This window comes from Ostrea edulis, chromosome 4 (assembly GCF_947568905.1).
Source record: "Ostrea edulis chromosome 4, xbOstEdul1.1, whole genome shotgun sequence".
Taxonomy (NCBI): domain Eukaryota; kingdom Metazoa; phylum Mollusca; class Bivalvia; order Ostreida; family Ostreidae; genus Ostrea; species Ostrea edulis.
This window is the reverse complement of record NC_079167.1, coordinates 56,533,957-56,554,266: the sequence shown is the minus strand read 5'-3', so window position 1 is coordinate 56,554,266 and position 20,310 is coordinate 56,533,957. Positions and strand designations below refer to the sequence as shown.

Sequence of the window (20,310 nt, the reverse complement as noted above, 5' to 3'; positions counted from 1 at the left end):
GTCAAGTGGAAGGGATATTCTGTTGAGATTGCTAACGATCACATAACAGTATGATGAAGGATGACAAGACTAAGAGTACTCTCCATTTACCTAACAAAACTGCCAATGTTGTCTCTTTTCTTGAATAATGTTAAGCATATTGAGGACTAAGTAACGTACATGAGCATTAATGAGTTTGCCAGTAACATTGTTGTGATGTTACCAGCAATGCAATATCAATAGTAGGCACTCTTATATTGACTTTGAAGAATTATGGCGAGATAGAATTGGGTCCAAGCAACTATTATCAATACATTATATGTATATATTATAATGGTTGTCAGTGGATGTACATGTGTACTATAACAAGGCTAGAGTATACATGTACATCTGAATCTAGCTGACGCTTGTCCCATTCTGTCATCAAAGAAAATAATCCACAGTTGGCTTAGTCATTATATTTAACCTTTGTGGTGACTGAAGTTTAACAAAGGGAAAACTTGAAGTAAATGGGTAAGAGGTCAGGATTTGGGATTGGATAAGAGTGTATATAGGATTTAGTAAGTGTGTATTTGGGATTAGGTTAGTGTGTACAAATTTGGGATTGGATATGTTTAGTTTGGAAGTGGTTTCCAAAGCATGAGAGAGAGAGAGAGAGACTCAGAGAGAGAGAGAGAGAGAGGTCTAAGTCCAATGGACACTTTTTAAGTTAATGTTTCACCAATACTAACTTTAAACATGCATACCTAAACGATACATGTATCATAAGTTTGAAATTGTCACATGTTAAAAAATTTCCTTGATTATTTAGGGAGATCAAGTTGAGTGTACAAAACAAACGTGTCCAGTTCTACCATGTGCCAGCCCTAGAACAGTTGTAGGCCGGTGTTGTCCCATATGTTAGCAGACAGACACACCACATAGACATCATAAGGTGGTGCATGACAGAAATTTGTAAAGGCTGCATATGAGGAGTCTCAATAGAGTGATGAAAAAAGAAGGAACATCTGTGATCAAAGTTTGCACATGTGTATTCTAAAGTGCAATAAGGAACATGTACATCATTTGTGAAAGTGAGTGTTTTATGAAACGGAGACAACTGATGACACATGACTATTATATTTTATGTATACGAGTTAGAAAGGTGATAAGTGATTGCATTTTTTATAATCATTACTTGAATGTCTCATGTATGAAAGGTAAAATCTGTCTATATTTCAATGTCTTCACGTGTACATGTTGTATTCTGTCAACATTCAGTATGGTACATGTATGTACTACATGTAGTCGCTTTTTTTTTCATGTTTAATATTAATAGTTTTGTGCATTTTATTTTGTATACTTGGCCCCTTCTGCTATCCATTTATATATAATATCTGTGTTCTTTCTCCCTCTGGCAAAGAAAAGAAGAAGAAAGTTTCAAGTATCTGGTTTTTGCCCTTTTTGTTTCAATTACAGGTTCACTAGAAGGGTCATTTAATGCCTCGTTCACGCGAAGAATTTAATTCGCATTAAACGTAAGTTAATGCGAATTAAATCTGAACCGCGTACACACACAGATTTTAATGCACATTAGTTTACTTCGAATTGAAATTTACGTCGGGATAAAATGCAAATTAAATTTACTTCGCATTAGCTCCGTGTGAACACAAAGCGAAGCTAATTCGCATTGAATATACACGCATGCGTAATGGCAAATTTGGGTCACATGCATCATATCCATGGTCAGCTATGTATGTTAGTGTTAGTTTTGTGCGAAAAATTAATTAAAATGATAATAATCACTAAAAAAAACATGTACAAACAGTATGTCATTAGATAATGTCAGACGTAAATCTGTGCTCTGCATAGGCATATTGAGTAATACATATGGAAGGAATTGCTTTAAACTAAGACAAAAATGCTTAAATTAGTGAAAATATGATTTTATTTTTTTTTTGATTTTTTTGATTTTTGATTTTTTTTAATACATTTTTTAAAAAACAAATATGCCGCTCATTGTTATTTTTTTTATACTATATGACATCATAGTAGACTTATAATACGTATTAGTAATTAAAAGTTATGTCACAACAGTAGTCAGCGAAATGGTGAAAGAGTCGTTTCGAGGTTTTTTAAACTGGGTTCACGAAGAAGCAATACATTGTCTAGAATGAATGCTGGTCGTCAGAGGAAATAACAAGTAATTTCTTGAGAACATATAGAAACAAACACGAGAAATCTCCTTGTGTGTAGATCAGTTACATGTACATTGTAAACATGTACACTATATATAGGCCTAGTGTTTTGAACAATGAATTCTGTATCTACCCAATTTTCATCATACAGTAATATAGAATAAAAATAATTTTCAATAATATAGTCTATCCTTTAATTCTTTTCCCACACCCTTTAATTTAGAGATGCATACGAATTTAATGCGCATTAGTTTAATTCGCATTAAATATTACCGCTGTGTAAATGCTATTTCATTCGAATTAATTTAATGCGCATTATTTTACTTCACATCAAATGCGCATCCGTGTGAACGAGGCATAAAGCTCTGATCGGTGGTTTAGTAGTATTGGTTGTGTTGCATGCACTATGTCTACCTCAGTCCTACCTTATCTGGATAATAAACACAGTCATTAAAATTATGTACCGTCATTTTAAAATCTATATTTTGTATCCTGTCATTTTAAAATATACAGCTTTCAAAATGTCCAAACTACATAGTGTTGTATTTTATGTGTACTTTACAGTTGGGGAAGTTTTTGAAAGAAGTTTGATTATTATTTCCATTTTGGAAAAAAACACTCTAGTACTGAAAAATTAAACTTTTTAAACTAGGTAAAAGGTGGTAAAATCAAGAAAAATTTGCGGAAGAAAATAGTAAACAGCATCATCTGCACTCTTTCATTTAATTCTTACCCAGACAACACAACCCCATGTGGCTCAGTGGCCCCCAATATTAAAATACTCAATGGATTTTGATTTTATACCATTTATGTGTGTATTGTATGCTTTTAGCAGAATTTCATCTTTAACAATTGAATTTCATAGAGTTCAACTGATAATATGACAATTGATGCCTCTTTTATAAGTGTGCAAGCCCTTTTAATTAAGGTTTTACATGTTCATTGCAAATTTAATGACTTTCATACTACTCATAACTCATTAACAAATTGGTGCTTTTTCTATGTGTCATGTGATTAAGTGTAAAAAATTTCCATGTTGTAACAAGAAATGGATATTGCTGGTTTCTCTGTTATTAGTACAACATACCAAAGACTCATTTGGAGCAAAGTAACATAATTACGCTAAAGATCTTAAAATGTTCATTAGGAAACTGCTATGCTGCATGTTTTATTGTGTTGCTTTTTTAATCTGGAATGTCTCTGAAAGCTTTCACAACCCTCTCTATAAAGCAGATATATATATATATATATAATAGCTAATTTGTTTAGTTCTACAGCAAAAAATCCCAGCAACAAAATGTAAACAACGTAGCATATAGACTGGTTCATTCTAAAACTTTAACATTCTGTTGAAGTGAGTTTATCATTTTTTAATAACATTTTTAGATATCTAATGCTGATTGAGGAGCAAAACTACGTCACTTTTCTTTCTGTTTTTGTACAACTCTAGAAATGTGAACAGTATGATGAGATCTGTATTTGATTTACATGATTGATATTGTTTCTATGGAATGGAAAACCTCAAAATATATAGTTTACATTTCATGAAAAATATATGACTATGTACTTTTTTTTATATTTACTTGAATAAATTTCAACATAAAAATCTTTCTTTTCTCTGCTATAACAAGTTAAACAAGAGGCCCATGGGCCACATTGCTCACCTGAGTCACCTTGGTCCATATCAGAAGACTTTCCATATATATTTGCATGCAAAACCGTAGTCCCTATTATGGCCCCAAACCTACCCCTGGAGGCCATGGTTTTTGCAAACTTGAATCTACACTATGTCAGAAAGCTTTCATGTAAATATGAACTTCTTTGGTCCAATGGTTCTTGAGAAGAAGATTTTTAAAGATTTTCCCTATATATTTGTATGTAAAACTTTGATCCCCTATTGTGGCCCCATCCTACCCCAGGGGGCCATGATTTTAACAAACCTGAATCTTCACTATATCAGAAAGCTTTCATATAAATCTCAGCTTTTCTGGCTCAGTGGTTCTTGGGAAGAAGATTTTTCCTATGTATTTGTATGTAAAACTTTGATCCCCTATTGTGGCCCCATCCGATCCCTGGGGGCCATGATTTTAACAATTTAGAATCTGCACTATATCAGGAAGCTTTCATATAAATCTCAGCTTTTCTGGCTCAGCGGTTCTTGAGAAAAAGATTTTGAAAGATTTTTTCTATATATTTGTATGTAAAACTTTGATCCCCTATTGTGGCCCCATCCAACCCCCGGGGGCCATGATTTTAACTATTTAGAATCTGCACTATATCAGGAAGCTTTCATATAAAACTCAGCTTTTCTGGCTCAGTGGTTCTTGAGAAGATTTTTCCTATATATTTGTATGTAAAACTTTGATCCCCTGTTGTGGCCCCATCCAACCCCTGGGGGCCATGATTTTAACAATTTAGAATTTGCACTATATCAGGAAGCTTTCATATAAATCTCAGCTTTTCTGGCTCAGTGGTTCTTGGGAAGAAGATTTTTCCTATATATTTGTATGTAAAACTTTGACCCCCTATTGTGGCCCCATCCAACCCCCGGGGGCCATGATTTTAACAATTTAGAATCTGCACTACCTAATAAAGCTTATCTATAAATTTCATCTTTTCTGGCCTAGTGGTTCTTGAGAAGAAGATTTTTTAATGACCCTACCCTATTTTTACCTTTTCTTGATTGTCTCCCCTTGGAAGGTGGACTGGCCCTTTATTTTAACAATTTAGAATTCCCTTTACCTAAGGATGTTTTGTGCCAACTTTGGTTGAAATTGGCCCAGTGGTTTTTGAGAAGAAGTTGAAAATGTTAAAAGTTTACAGACGGACGGACGCCGGAATACGGGTGATCAGAATAGCTCACTTGAGCTTTTAGCTCAGGTGAACTAAAACCTGAAACTAAATTTAGATTCTTTTTATGCCTTACTTCAGTTGTCTAGCTGATTACTAGAGAACCCTATGTCCAATGATTATGAGAAAATGCAGGTTATGTAATGACTTGTGGGTGTCCAATATTGATTTTCAGCACCAATGGTCACAGGCTTTCTAGCATGCTTATCATTGTCCAACCAATCACAGAAGAACCCTTATTCTTATACCCCTTGCAAACAAAGTTTGGGGGAGGGTTACTGGAATCACCTTGTCAGTCCATAAACATAATTTGTCCAGAGAATATCTTTAACATGGATGAGTAAATTGATGAAAAATTCATGTAGATCTTACATGAATAATGAAGTTGTGCACCTGCAATTTTGAGATATTTTAACATTCAAGGAAGTTGTGGATATTTCTTCCATTTTGAGGGGGTGCTGTCATTGTCCAGAGAATATCTGAAAAACCAATGAACAGATTTGATTTAAACTTTGTGTATATATTATGTATATAATGAAGTTGTGCACCTGTCATTTTTTAGCTCACCTGAACCGAAGGTTCAAGTGAGCTATTCTGATCACATTTTGTCCGGCGTCCGTCTGTCTGTCTGTAAACTTTTCACATTTTCGACTTCTTCTCCAGAACCACTGGGCCAATTTCAACCAAACTTGGCCAAAAGCATCCTTGGGTGAAGGGCTTTCAAGTTTGTTCAAATGAAGGGCCATGTCCCTTTCAAAGGGGAGATAATCACAAAAATGCAAAAATAGGGTGGGGTCATTTAAAAATCTTCTTCCCAGGAACCACTGGGCCAGAAGAGCTGAAATTTACCTGAAAGCTTCCTGACATATTGCAGATTCAAGTTTATTCAAATCATGGCCCCTGGTGGTAGGATGGGGCCACAAGGGGGGATCAAAGTTTTACATACAAATATATAGGGAAAAACTTTAAAAATCTTCTTCTCAAGAACCACTAAGCCAGAAAAGCTGAGATTTACATGAAAGCTTCCTGACATAATGCAGATTCAAGTTTGTTCAAATCATGGGCTCCGGGGGTTGGATGGGGCCACAATAGGGGATCAAAGTTTTACATACAAATATATAGGAAAAATCTTCTTCTCAAGAACCACTGAGCCAGAAAAGCTGATTTTTACATGAAAACTTTCTGACATAATGCAGATTCAAGTTTGTTCAAATCATGGGCTCCGGGGGTTGGATGGGGCCACAATAGGGGATCAAAGTTTTACATACAAATATATATGACAAATCTTTAAAAATCTTCTTCTCAAGAACCACTGAGCCCGAAAAGCTGATTTTTACATGAAAACTTTCTGACATAATGCAGATTCAAGTTTGTTCAAATCATGGCCCCCGGGGGTAGGATGGGGCCACAATAGGGGATCAAAGTTTTACATACAAATATATAGGGAAAAACTTTAAAAATCTTCTTCTCAAGAACCACTAAGCCAGAAAAGCTGATTTTTACATGAAAACTTTCTGACATAGTGCAGATTCAAGTTTGTTCAAATCATGGGCTCCGGGGGTTGGATGGGGCCACAATAGGGGATCAAAGTTTTACATACAAATATGTAGGAAAAATCTTCTTCTCAAGAACCACTGAGCCAGAAAAGCTGATTTTTACATGAAAACTTTCTGACATAGTGCAGATTCAAGTTTGTTCAAATCATGGCCCCCGGGGGTAGGATTGGGCCACAAGGGGGATCAAAGTTTTACATACAAATATATAGTTAAAATCTTTTTCTCAATAACCACTGAGTCAGAAAAGCTGATATTTACAAGAAACCTTTCTGACATAGTGCAGATTCAAGTTTGTTCAAATCATGGCCCCCGGGGGGTAGGATGGGGCCACAAGTGGGGGGGGGGGGGGGGGGGTTTCAAAGTTTTACATACAAATATAGGAAAAAGCTTTAAAAATCTTCTTCTCAAGAACCATTGGGCCAAAGAAGTTGACATTTACATGAAAGCTTCCTGACATAGTGTAGATTCAAGTTTGCAAAGGGTAGTTTGGGCCATAATAGGGACGAAGGTTTTACATGCAAATATATATGGAAAGTCTTCAGATATGGGCCAAGGTGACTCAGGTGAGCGATGTGGCCCATGAGCCTCTTGTATTGAAATTCTTTTACATTCAAGGAAGTTACAGAAATATTTTTATTCTATAGGTGTTTTTTCCCCAACTTTATGGACTTGGTCATTTTCTTTTAGATTTTGTAATGATCTGTTCACTCACAGAAACAACTGTATAAGTGTAGGAGAGGGTATAATGGAATCATCATTCCATTTTCTGTCTGTCTGTGGATATGACTTTGTTAAGAAAAGATAAGTTGTTTACGATATTCAGAAGTTATACTAAGCATATCTTAAACATTCCGAGTGATGATATTAAGCATATCTTAAACATTCCGAGTGATGATATTAAGCATTCTTAGTAATGCTCTACTGCAGAATATATAATCTTGCATTTACATTAATTGCTCAAGAAAACCGAGTTCTTCGTGTCAAAATAAAGTGTTTATTACTCAATGAGCAAAAATTCACTATTTCCCACCATTCAATGATCCCTGTGGGGGTATTAGTCCTTTTAGGACAGTTCTAGTTGTGATTAAAACTTCATTGGGAGGTCAGTGATGACTAGTAGATAATCCGATTGATTTTCAGGTCATCATTAAATCTCAAAGTGAGGTTGGGTAACCTCTGAATAACACTTGCTGACTTTTAGGTCATGTACCATGGGGCTTGTTTGCTTGCATATTGAATAACAATTTTATAATTCGAGGATCTTTTACTAAATATCAACAAACTCCACAGATAAATTGATTATCACCTGTAAAATGATCGTAATTGGATCTCAGATCAAAAAGGTCACTATGGTTTTAAATTTTGGAGGAGGAAGGAAGGCGGTGGGGCATATGTTTTACAAACATGTCTTGTTATACATCCCCTTTAAAATTCAAAGTTTTCTAACAAATATCAAATTTGTTTTGAAGTTATAAATCAAACATTAAAAAAAATGAATGTCCATATTTATTATTCTGTGATCTGTACAATGAAATGAAGCAATTGAGTATGAAGGGTGAAATCTTCCGTGAATTTCATGTTCTGCTAGGTAATTTGCAATGAGGGTGAGACTCTAAACATGGTCCAGCTGCATAATAGTCCTCAAGACTTAAAACAAATGACAAGTTTTTGTCAACAAATCCATGTAAAAAGAATGAAAATTTTGTCAAGAATTTCATTTCACCAATGACGTCATTAGTCATTATTTTCTGTAATTCAATGCTCCATTTTCTGTGGTGTACCATTTGAATCACTAGATTCTTTCGTTTCAGCTGCTGTTGGTTCTTTTATACTGGCTGGTGACGTCTCTGAAATTTTTAAAAACACCACTGAGTTTCTAATAGAATTTTAACTACAAAATGAAATTCTGAATACAAACCAATATCTATAAGATGTATGACTTCTCCCAAACGATGGGGAAAAAAAATTCATATTTAAATATATATATATAATCAGCCTTCTCCTCCCCATCTGTTGATTTTATATTAGCACCCCCCTCCCTTAAACATTTCTGTGAAATTCCAAGCTAATCCAATGTGAAATGTTAGCACCCCCCCCTTCCCTTAAACATTTCTGTGAAATTCCAAGCTAATCCAATGTGAAATGTAACAGAAACTGCATTTACAAACACCCTCTGCATCATAAATAACAAAGTCCAAGTTGAAGTATTAGAATTCCCAAAACTTTATTTCATCCTCCCAAAAAACTGGGAAGTTTCTTGCCCTTGGTACTGAATATCTCGATCAAATTTCAATCCTACTTATATTGTAGCAGAAACTGCATTCACATATTTTCCCATATATCAAGATGAAAAAACCCATTTTAAAGTGTAGAAAATCTATTAAAAAGACCAAAATGTCTTGCTTAAGTTACAATTGCTACTGCAAGAGATTCTGTGGTCACAAAACTTGTGACGATGGAATAGGACAAAAACAATATTTTTTCACAGACTCTTTTCATGTCAATTGTTTGTCATAAACATTGTTAAATTTCACAGAAAACTACTAGTATAAAATCCACTCCCCATAGAAAGAAAGTGAAAAATTATCTTGTGCAATCAGCAAAGTAGCCATATACATATTCTGTTCCCAATTTATGATCAAAACATTTTTACCTTTTTTCTCTACTGTCTCTGATTTTTCCTCACTGAAAAATAAAGGCAAATATATAATCAGATGAAAGTATATGACAGATAAAACTATAAGAGTCATCCCCATTGTAGCATTTTTTGCAGCATTCAGTACATTTTCTTTCTGAAACAACTACCTTTTTTCTGGGGCTTTGGTTTCTTCTTTGCTATTTTCTGTTTCCTTCTTAACTTCTTTTTCTTCTTTCTTTGCTCCTGCAACATGAAATAATCATATTTTAGAAAGGTTCCTAAATTCTGACACAAACTACAGTGTGGTAAACCAGAAAAATAAAGAAGTACAGACTGTACATCTCCTACCTTTCTCTGCCGTGTCTTTCTTCTCTTCATTCTCAGTCTTCATCCTTTTAGCCTTAGGCTTATAGTTGGCTCTATCTTTCCTCTCTCCCTCGTCCTCGCTATCTGAGTATTCCCCCTCGCCCGTCACACGCTTGTCACTGGCTCGAACTAAAATATATTTCGATATACATACATGTATCCCTTTTTCTGTCATCATGAAAATGTCAAGTAAAAAATCACGAATGAAAACTGTCAGCATACTTTCAAAATGTCAAGATACAAAGTTAATGCAAAGACTAGGGGAACAAAGAGGACCTGCAAGAAAATGGCACTTTGATGCATAAAAAGACCGAAAAAGAAAAACTTACTTGATATCCTTTCATCTGGATTTTCTTTATCTTCCTCTTCTCCACTTTCATCATTCAGAGCATCTTCAGGAATTGCTGTCAAAAAAGTTAAAAGAACACCCAGTGATCAGCCCAATGACAGTTCAACATTGATATTCATCCATAACTACCAATTCTGGTAATTATCTAACTACATTCTCATTGGTTTATCAGTTTACCTGTCATCTGAACACCAGGTGCATGAGGTAGCATTCTTAAATTCTCAAAAAGACGTGTCCTGGAGGGAAAAACATTGTGCAATTATTTTATACAAATTACAGAGGAATAACAAGCAATTGTCTATTCCTAACTTTACTTAATTTACTATAAAAAATGTATGTTAACAGTCAATAAATGTATGTAAAAATGTTGACTTACTTGATCTTGTCCATGTATTCCCCAGTGTTTTGATTAGCCATGTTTGAAGGACTGATGTGTAACTTGAAGTCAGGTCCATAATATTCAAAATAGTCATTGTATGGCAACTCTACAAAGGAAACATGTAAAGCGATAAATATTCAATAGTGGAGAGACTTGATATAGCAAATCTTACTAAAGAAAATATAACAAGGGCTCCACAAAGGGGGCTTTTCCCTGCAATGTGGCCTATTGTAAGATAACATTGTTTTTAGTGTTACTGAAATCAGAACAAAAGAAAATTTCAGAAATTCCTATTTCAGTGACCATGAACTTTTATACACAATCCTTAAAAACCCACTATGAACCTAGATTTTTGTGTAAGATAGCATGTTTCATTAAAATTGAATACAAAATTCGTAACAATTTTAAATAAAATGATCCATTCCAGTGACCTTTCATCTTCAAAACAAATAGGACCCAGATCCTTATGTTATGGATTCATTCCATGATAAAAACCAGTAGTGACCCAGACCTTTATGCAAAGTTTCATCTCTGATATAAAATAAAAGACATGTATCTTAATCATGTCCACAAGAAATTTCTAAACTTTCCTTCAGTGACCCTAACCTTTCAAATGTATTCTTAAAGCAAATGGGAACAAAGTCTTTTAGCAGGGTATATTCCTACACATACGATACATGTGATTTATATCTTGTACGAAAGATATTTAAGAATTTCCGTACTAGCCAACAAGGTCTTTATGCAAGGTACTATTTCTGCAAGTTTGATGAAAATATGAAGAGAGATGTGAATTCAATCTTATGCAAAGGGCCAGACCAACAAAAGCATATACTGGCAAGGCATTGTATCCCTTTGTTACAAGGGTATAAGGTTATATACAGTCAAACTTGCCATAGCAGTCACCTTTATTCAGCAGTCACCTGTTCCATGCGGTCCTTATTTCCTCCTGAGAGTAACTAGCTCTATATAGCGGTCACCTGTATCATGTGGTCAACAATCACCATATTTCATATTAAAACTCCATTTTACCCTGCCTTTAGCAGCCATTTTGACTTGTCACATGACCCACATCTAGGTTTGGTTTTTTTACGCATGCACAATTAGATAGTTTCCAAATGCACTGTATCTACATGAAAAAAATATTCGTGAGGATGGAGAGATGGAGGGAAAATCATTGGTCTAATTACATCTATTTTGAATGGTTGGATATGCAATTACACTATTGAACTAAATACATTACGAGTTATTTTTACAAACTAAAGCAAGGGTGGTGATTTCAAATAGAATAGGGGAAAAGGTTAGACGGAAAGGCCGAAGTCTGAAAGAGCGGTAGGAGCATTTTGCAAATCTGTTGAACATCAAAGAAATATCCATCAATGACTACTAAAAGATCTATGGCCATTCAAACAAAAATAACAAATGTTTCCAAGCTGTGAATCAATTATATGTGTAAATTTGTCTTCCACTGAATAAATTAAAATGTTCAAATTATGTGAGTTTGTCTTCCTCTAAATAATTAAAATGCCAAAATCCTAATTTCATTTATATATATGTACATGTAGCATTCTGTAATTATGCATTTATATGTGTGTGTGTGTGTGTGTGTGTGTGTGTGTGTGTGTGTGTGTGTATATATATATATATATATATATATATATGTTTTGCCATGCTTTTTGCATGGCAAAACAGAGAACCACCAAAACCAGATCACATTTTTTTGGGAACAAAGTTAACTTCTATTAAGAGGTCACCTATCTACAAAGGTCACTTTGACTGGTTCCCACAGGTGACTGTTATATACAGGTTTGACTGTGTATTAAAAATTCCATCTCATAAGAGAGTATGAAGTTAAAACTTGTATAGTATTACAAAGAAATACATCCAAAATACCATTAGCAATTTCCACTCCCAAAGCTATGGAGGTTTCGAAGGTCCAGCATCTGGCCACATTTCTGATTGTGTACCCTCCCCCTCCCAGTAACAGCAGAGGCAGGTTCCACTTCTTCATGTATTCCACACACTTACCATGTCCTGCAACCAAAAACTCACTTAAATCCAACACATTCATATCTAATTCATTAAAAGTCAATCTTACATAGCTTAAAACCCAAGAGTATTATGGGGTACACATCTACTGCATGTACATGCATATATACAAGGAAAAGATACTTCTGAACCACTAGAGGGTATTTAAACCAAGTTTGGTGAATTTGCATATATACTTATCTACACAAATAGTTTAATTTTAATTTATCATGGCTGATCAGACATGACTGGACTTTCTTTCTAAAAGCACAGTCACTTAGAAAGGTTACACTGCTAGAGAATCATTTGAGCTAAGACTGATGGCATGTAAGTATTTTGGATAAGAAGTGAAAATAAGATTAAAGATTTAAAATAGTCTCACACTTGCCTTTAAGTGTGAGATTGAAACAGCCCAGTCTGTCCCCTGACAGAGAATCAGCCCCACACTGTAGAACTATTGCACTTGGTTGGTACATCTCCATAACTTTGGTCATAACCTAGTACATGTATAAATGCAAAACCTCAAAAAAATATATTTAAAAAAAAACAAAAAAAACAACAACCAAGTTCAAGGGAACTAAATTTGGTGTTTTGCTGATTTCTTTCTTTTTTTATTTTAGCTCAATAGAATGTGATCCGACAGTCACAGTTTATCTTTTTTTTTTTTTAAAACTTAAGAAATTATATTATCTCTCTCAGTGAATATAGATTCATTTCAGATATAATACAATTGAAAATTGATATTTTATAAATAACTTACTGGTTTGAAGATTGATTCATATGACTCATCATCAATTCCATCTCTCAAAGGAAAGTTGACAGCATAGTATTTACCCTTCCCTGCTCCAATGTCCTGACCAAACATTTTTAAAAAATCCATAAAAAATGCATATCTTCACAACTGTGAGAGGTATGTATTCACAAAGCCTGGACATTGTTAAGATATAAATCTATTTTATAAACTTAGTAACCTCAATCTCAAAACACTGCAATGATTGGTTTACTAATAATGTAAAAATACCAAGCAAAGATTGGTTTACAGAAGCATAATAAACATCTCAGGTGCCAAGTACTGTCAAACTAATTTTGTACGAAAATCATAAAATGATATATATCTCATGACATCCTTTTCACACTCTTGTATGAAATATGTATTAATTTTGTATTGAGTTTTGTTTAGATCCACCTTCTGATTGCTTTAAATTACATACTGAAATAATATTCTGTGTACGTTATGTGGAGAACTTACCCTGAGATCCCCAGTACCAGGGAAATATTCTCCATATTTGTGAAATGAGACAGTCATCACACGGTCCGTGGTGTAAAAGGCTTCCTCCACGCCATCGCCATGGTGGATATCAATGTCTACATACAACACACGCTGATGGTACCTGATGGATAGCCATACCACCATTTGTTTTTGTTAGACAATTTCAATTTATGATTATCAAGACATGACCTACTACTTAATGCTTTATGATTTTAGATGCAAAGCAAAAATTTTCAGCTCAATGCTTTTTCCATAAACTGTCAACAATGATATTCTTTTTAAAATATCCAAAACCTGTCAACAATGATATCCTTTTTAATTAAAATATCTTTACACTGTCAACTATGATATCCTTTTAAAAATATCCTTATAAACTGTCAACTATATGATATCCTTTTTAAAAAAATTTTTTTTTTTTTTATATTTTTTTTTTTTAAACATACACACAGTATATATATACATACATTCTGCAAAGAAACTTGTACAAAATGTTTAGAAGAACTATCAAAGGTATATGTATATATTATTTTCTGAGAGAGAGAGAGAGAGAGAGAGAGAGATGAGTTCAGTCATTATTTAATATATTTTAAAAGGGTACATATATATTGAAATTTATAAAAAAGATAATTTTCAAACAAAAAACAAACAAAATAAACAACAACAGCAAACAAACACTCAATGAAATAATTGATTCCAGCGGTTCCAGCAGGTGTCAAACAAATCTTTTTCACCATTTTTATATGCAATATGTCTTTGAGTTTCATAAAATGTGTTCATTAGCGATATCGCAACATTTACATTCAGTGTCTTCCCTTTACACCTCATAGTATAGATATAATACTTCAGCCAAAGAACAAGATTATTTTGTATAGTTTTCTTTTCATCCAAAAATCCAAAAATAAAATTATTTTTTGTTATTGATATTTGAAGATTGGTCTTATGTTCAAAACAAACTTCAAATTCTCTTAAGAAATGCTGAACACTATCACATTCCCAAAACAAATGTTCAATTGTTTCTTCTTCTATCTGACAGAATGTACAATTCTTATCATCTCTAATTTTGATTTTGAATAAGTATGAGTTTGAAACTAAAATTTTGTTCAGAATTCTGTATTGAAACCACTGCAGTTTACAATTACTTGTAACTTTAAAGGGCAGTCTGAAGATCATTTTCCATTCTGTGTCATTTAATTCAAATATTTCATTCCACTTTCTTTTACCAGTAGGTTCTGTGCAGTTTTGATTGAGAAGAGTATAAAATTGTCTTGATTTTTTGCATCGTAGAAGAGTGTATATACTCGACATAATCAGAGGGTTTGTTAATTTAATTAATTTTTTATCAAACTTGACTTTTTTCATCCATGCTTTAATAGCATTTATGACACTCATATATTCTTTTTAAAATATTAATAAACTGTCAATAATGAAATCCTTACTTTAGGAGTTCCAGAATGGCCAACACAATGTCATTGACGTAGCAAAACCCTGAAGCTTCAGATTTCTTTGCATGGTGAAGGCCGCCTGCCCAGTTGACAGCAATGTCTGCAGCCTGTTTGTTCAGTTTCACTGCTCCAGCTTTAATACAAAATAAGGCATATCATATCGCATTGTTATCTTTTAAACATAATGTATCACCATTCATCAACCAACAATTTCACTCCAATCTTCTACAGTCAAGAGTATATTGCATTTGTACAAGTTCTGATTTCTATGAAATCCCCTCCTTGTACCAAAAAGTGAATATTGCCAGAAAAATCATATTGTGATATTAAGTTGTATATTGTAATAATACTGTAATATATTGGATACTAGTATAAGTTTTTATTCTCTAAAAAAGTTCAGTAGACCATAAAACACTAAATTTTTTTTTACAAAACAAAACAAAAGTAAATGATATATGACTAGTCTTATAGAAGATTTAGTAAGTGCTTGCTTTTCTTGCATCAGTAGAGATTTGTTTGGACACTACCACAGTATGTTACACAGCTTGCAGTCTGCAATATTTTGAAGAAAAACTCCATTTTGTGAAATCAAAACAGTCCAACGCTGTGTAATTTCTAAATATCATCTTATAGCACGTACCTACAGATCCCCCCGTTGAGAGCTGACAGAATTCGTACATCCCATCAAACACAGGACAGTCCTCTCCTACATTGACTTGAATAAAGAAAAACATGAAAATTAGTAGCTGCATATCTAATCAGATTACAATAAAATAACCCATTCAAATTCATTCATATTGCAATAGTATATTACTCACATCTTTGCATCTGCTTGTTGTAATCAGACATGTTGTCCGGCCGAATACTACGCAAAAATTTGATGTAGTCATCACTGTGAAACTTCGTCATTTCTTCTTGAGTGGCTTTGTGTGGCCTCTTGAAACAAAATAACATAAAATGAGAAAGAATATGTTAAATAAAAAAATGCTGACTGAAACATTATCTTATATACACACACACACATTATAAAATATAAGTTTATATATGTATATATATATATATATATAATATCATTACATTAATTCATATCATATTGTTTATTTTATTTTACAGGTACAAAATTCCACATAAATCCAAACACATTGCTTTAAGAAAGAAAAAAAATATATGCCATTCTCTGATGCTTGATTCAAGTAAAGTACTAGATATTATCCTTAAGATTTTAAGTGGTGATATTAACTGCTTTAAAAGAACTGGTTCACGATTTCCCCCCAAATTTTATTTTTCACTTCAAATGATCAAAATCTACCGTCTAATATGTTTAGAAGGTTTCATAAAAAATAAAGTTTTTTTTTTATCATGACAGAAGCTCATTATAGAGAGTTTATTATTTGTTTTGAAAACAAAGATTGGGGTGTGTTATTGTTTACGAAGTTTTCAAAATAAACGGATATTGATCCAAGTTTATTATATATATCACATCTCAAGTATACTTTAGGTAATTAAAATGTGTCATTAAAAAGTTAAAATTTGTGATTGTACAAAATGAAGATGCTTAAATTACAAAATTAATGTTTCACTGGTTGATTTGTTTGTTTACATAAAAAGACGCCGATTCTTTGTTTACATAACACAGAATTATAACTAAAATATTGCTCTTATCCTCACATTTAGAAGATCCAAATTTTGGTTGTCAACATTAAAGGGACTGATTCACGATTTCCCCAAAAATTTTGTTTTTCACTTTTAATGATCAAATTCTACTGTCTAATGTGTTTGAAAGATTTCACATGAAAATTAAAGTTATACATTATCACAAAAGCTCAATTTAGAGAGTTTATTATTTGTTTTGTAAACAAAGATTGTGGTATGCTATTCTTTATGAAATTTTCAAAAGAAATGGATAACGAACTAAGTTTACTATATCTTTCACAATATTTCAAGCCTATTTGGGGTAAAATGTGTCATCTACAAGTTAAAATTTGTGACTATGCAAAATTAAGATGCTTTATATTACAAAATCGATATTTCACTTGTTTGTTTATTTACATAAAAAGACTCGAGTCTTTGTTTACATAACACAGATTTAAGGCTAAAATATTGCCTTTATTCTTGCATTCAGATTTCAGAAGGTCAAAATTTTGGCTGTCAACATTAAATGAGTTATATTTTTAATGCTTAACATCAAAAATAAAAAATATTTTTATCAAAAATCGTGAACCAGTCCCTTTAAATGAGTTATATTTTAATTTTTAGCACAAAAAATGAAAAATACTTCTTCGAAAAACGTGAACCAGTCCCTTTAAAGGGACATGGACACGATTTGAGCTGAAAATTATCAAATTTTATTTTTTGAATTTTAATGTTTAGAATGCTTAACTAAGGTATTACTAATGATCAGCTAAAATTTGAATGTCATTAGTCAATATACATGGAAGATACAGAGGTCACAAGTCCTTGTTGTGTAAACAAGGCTCGTGCTATGTTTTTGTTTACATAGGTTAAATAAACTAGTGAAAGTTTCATTTAAAGCAGATTTTTTTCAACTTATGTAAATTCTTAACACAATCAAATATTCTCTAGTGCTTGGCACATATCATTTTGTTTTAAACACGCAATTTTCTATTAAACAGTCTAATGTAAACAAAAACATGGCACGAGCCTTGTTTACATATTAATTGTTTGAAATTGATTTGTAAGAGAATTCTAGTGATTTTCCAGCATTGAAATTTAAACCCATTTGTCGTGATTGCTTGATGGTATATTACTATGACAATAGAATTCATCATCTCTGAAAAATCACAAATACACTACATGCATTATTGTCTTTTCAATAAAAATAAAAGAACTTAAAGTATGCTGGTGTGGATTTCCTGTGACCATGAGCTTAGCGTAAATTTATACCATATAAAAACTACATCTAACATATGTAAATATACTTACATATATTTCCATTTTTCTATACAGTCCATAATTTAGAATGAGGTTGTGAGTCATTCTTATTCGATGTGGTTTCATGGGGTGCCCCTGACCATAGTAGTAATTGCCAATGTCACCTTGAAATTAGTAAAAAAAATTATAACAATAGCAGAAAAAATCTTATTCTTCTCAGCGACTCATTGTCTACCATTCTGTTTAAAATTCTTTTGATTAACGATAATTTCTAATAGAAATTGATATATATGAATCATAACTCTATCAAACTAAACTGTAACAGCAACCATGACTTAACAAATAGATAATCACATCGCTTTGCCACTGTTCTTCCTCAAACCCCCAAATTGGGCAGGGCTTCCATACACATAAAACTAATGATAAATGCCTAATTTTTAAAATAAGGATTTCGAATTTTACAAAATGTTTTTAACAACAGATGTATAAATCATAATAGGTATGATTAATGTCGCAAAAATTAGTTTCTATTGTCATAAGAGGTATGCATGCCGTTTTGAAAATCCGTACGCACAACACGCTGTGGGTTGGGCTTCCATAGTTTTCAACCAGACGTGCGAACCCACTTTCTTAATTTGAAGTATTTTTCAATCCAAATACAAACAAAACACATTAAAAAGTTGTGAAGAATTCAAAAAGTGGCCCATTTTTCGTCCAAAATTTATTTAATAATTTGTTTTCCCAAAGAAAACTTGAAATTTTATTTTTGCCTCTTTTGTCTTTCCGAGGCTCCGATGAGAAGTTGATCGGTAAAATAAAAATTCATAAAGGCAATTTTTTCCTTTGAAAGAAAGTATTATCTTATTCACTCAAATACATAATGAGATGTTTTTCTTACCATCATAATAGTAACAAATCTTCTTCTTATTATGCTGTTGAGTTGCCATTCTGTGAAGACCTTGTGGAAGCGAATGAACCGGAAGTATATACAGTATGATAGCGACACCTATTTTATTTTTTTTTAACTTATTAATGCAAAAGGGCACGTAACTCATACGAATCATGTACCCCCCCCCCCCCCTACTTCAGTATTCATATTATTTTTCAGAATTCAGGATGATTGTAATTTCAAAAAGTTATTAAAAATATTCATGATATTAATCAAACAGATTTATGTAAAAATCATTGCTTTCACTGATTAGATGGATCTATGATAATATTCAACAAACAGATCGAGAGGGGAAAAATATGAAAAAGGTAAATTAATGAACAGTGATCAATCATAAATCCTATAAAAATAGCTAGACAAAATTGTACTCAATCCTACAAGAGCCTCGGCTAACGTTCCTGTACACGCGCTTTCTTCAATGCATGATCTACTAGTAATTTTAAAAAATCCAGGAATTGCGGTTACGGGGGGGGGGGGGGGGGGCACTTTATGAGGCAGGGGGTCCAGGGCTTCGTCCTGGTGAAGGTCAAGGGCGCGAAGCCCCAGGATTTTACAGATTTTATAGGGCTTGAAATATGCCTCCTATTTAGTCATTTGTACTATTTTCTATCATTCTTGATAAGGTGAAATTATAAAATGACGCAAATTTGAAGGGTTTTTGGAAAAAATTAAGTTCTCCCAATATAAAGTACAGTGTAATTCAACAAATGAAAATATTTTGTCATTTATTTCTCCGGAGGTGGAAGAAATTATTGCTTCTTTTATCGTTTAGAACATTTTTCTAAACAAGATACCACGATTTACCTTAACTTTTACCGAAAAATCCGCCATTGGCTTCTACTAGCAGTTAACGTATTAAAACAGCTAATTTTAATTAGGTTGCTATTAATTTCTGTGGAAACGAAAGAGTTATTCATATTCGGTCTTTCCTAATACCAGGGACCTATATACTAGTATCCATGGTAGTATATAGGTCCCTGCTACTATCGAATATAAATAACCCTCTTGTTTCTACAGAAATTAGGTTGCTATGCTCCTTATGCAGTATGATAAAAATGAATAATTGTTATAAACACTAAATTCCAACAACACTCAACATACAAAGTGTCGGATCTATAAATAGTAAATACGAGGTCAAATAATAAGGATATAAAAAGCACTAAAACTGACCAATGACACGAACAACAATGAATTGTAAAATTTTCGGGACGACCTGTCCCTTCCTCAGGACGATAGAATATTTACATAGAAAAGAAAACTAAATTGAAAAGGAAACTAACACTACGACTAAACTACAAAAGCTGATAACAAACAAAACGTCTACATATTAAAAGAAGGTAAAAATGTTCAATTGCTAACCCACACATTTTATATAACTATGACCCTTTCGCCCCAACTGGTATCGAAGTACCTTCCCCTGGGATCATGAAATTTATGT

General features: G+C 33.1%; 2 protein-coding genes across 9 annotated transcripts in view; one reads left to right on the top strand and one right to left on the bottom strand.

The window, feature by feature from the left end:
* The window catches only part of LOC125669457 (peroxidasin homolog), a 41,758-nt gene extending 37,996 nt beyond the window's left edge, over positions 1-3,762 (top strand). For all 8 annotated transcript variants that reach the window (XM_048903950.2, XM_056163076.1, XM_048903952.2 and 5 more), the window contains one exon: positions 791-3,762. In XM_048903950.2, coding sequence (XP_048759907.2) covers positions 791-883 — 93 coding nt within the window. In that variant the 3' untranslated portion in view covers positions 884-3,762. The remainder of the gene's footprint in view (positions 1-790) is intronic.
* Positions 3,763-8,055: 4,293 nt separating this feature from the next.
* LOC125668259 (probable histone deacetylase 1-B) lies at positions 8,056-18,930 on the bottom strand. Its single transcript, XM_048902132.2, has 16 exons — positions 18,822-18,930; positions 17,975-18,087; positions 15,850-15,967; positions 15,672-15,746; positions 15,026-15,164; positions 13,569-13,710; positions 13,080-13,172; positions 12,708-12,816; positions 12,185-12,325; positions 10,292-10,400; positions 10,093-10,151; positions 9,896-9,970; positions 9,549-9,695; positions 9,368-9,443; positions 9,216-9,247; positions 8,056-8,409 (listed from the first exon to the last, which is right to left on the bottom strand). Exons 1-16 carry the CDS (start codon positions 18,868-18,870, stop codon positions 8,318-8,320), a joined length of 1,569 nt encoding a protein of 522 aa, XP_048758089.2. The 5' UTR covers positions 18,871-18,930; the 3' UTR covers positions 8,056-8,317.
* Positions 18,931-20,310: the final 1,380 nt, after the last annotated feature.

Bases quoted from the DNA above. Each gene is read 5' to 3' on its own strand.
- LOC125668259 (XM_048902132.2), bottom strand. From the start codon at position 18,870: ATGGCAACTCAACAGCATAATAAGAAGAAGATTTGTTACTATTATGAT. The intron at 15,747-15,849 runs GTGAGTAATATA...TCTTTATTCAAG, and splicing joins CAACAAGCAGATGCAAAGAT to TCAATGTAGGAGAGGACTGT. The intron at 9,444-9,548 runs GTAGGAGATGTA...TTCATGTTGCAG, and splicing joins GAAAGACACGGCAGAGAAAG to GAGCAAAGAAAGAAGAAAAA.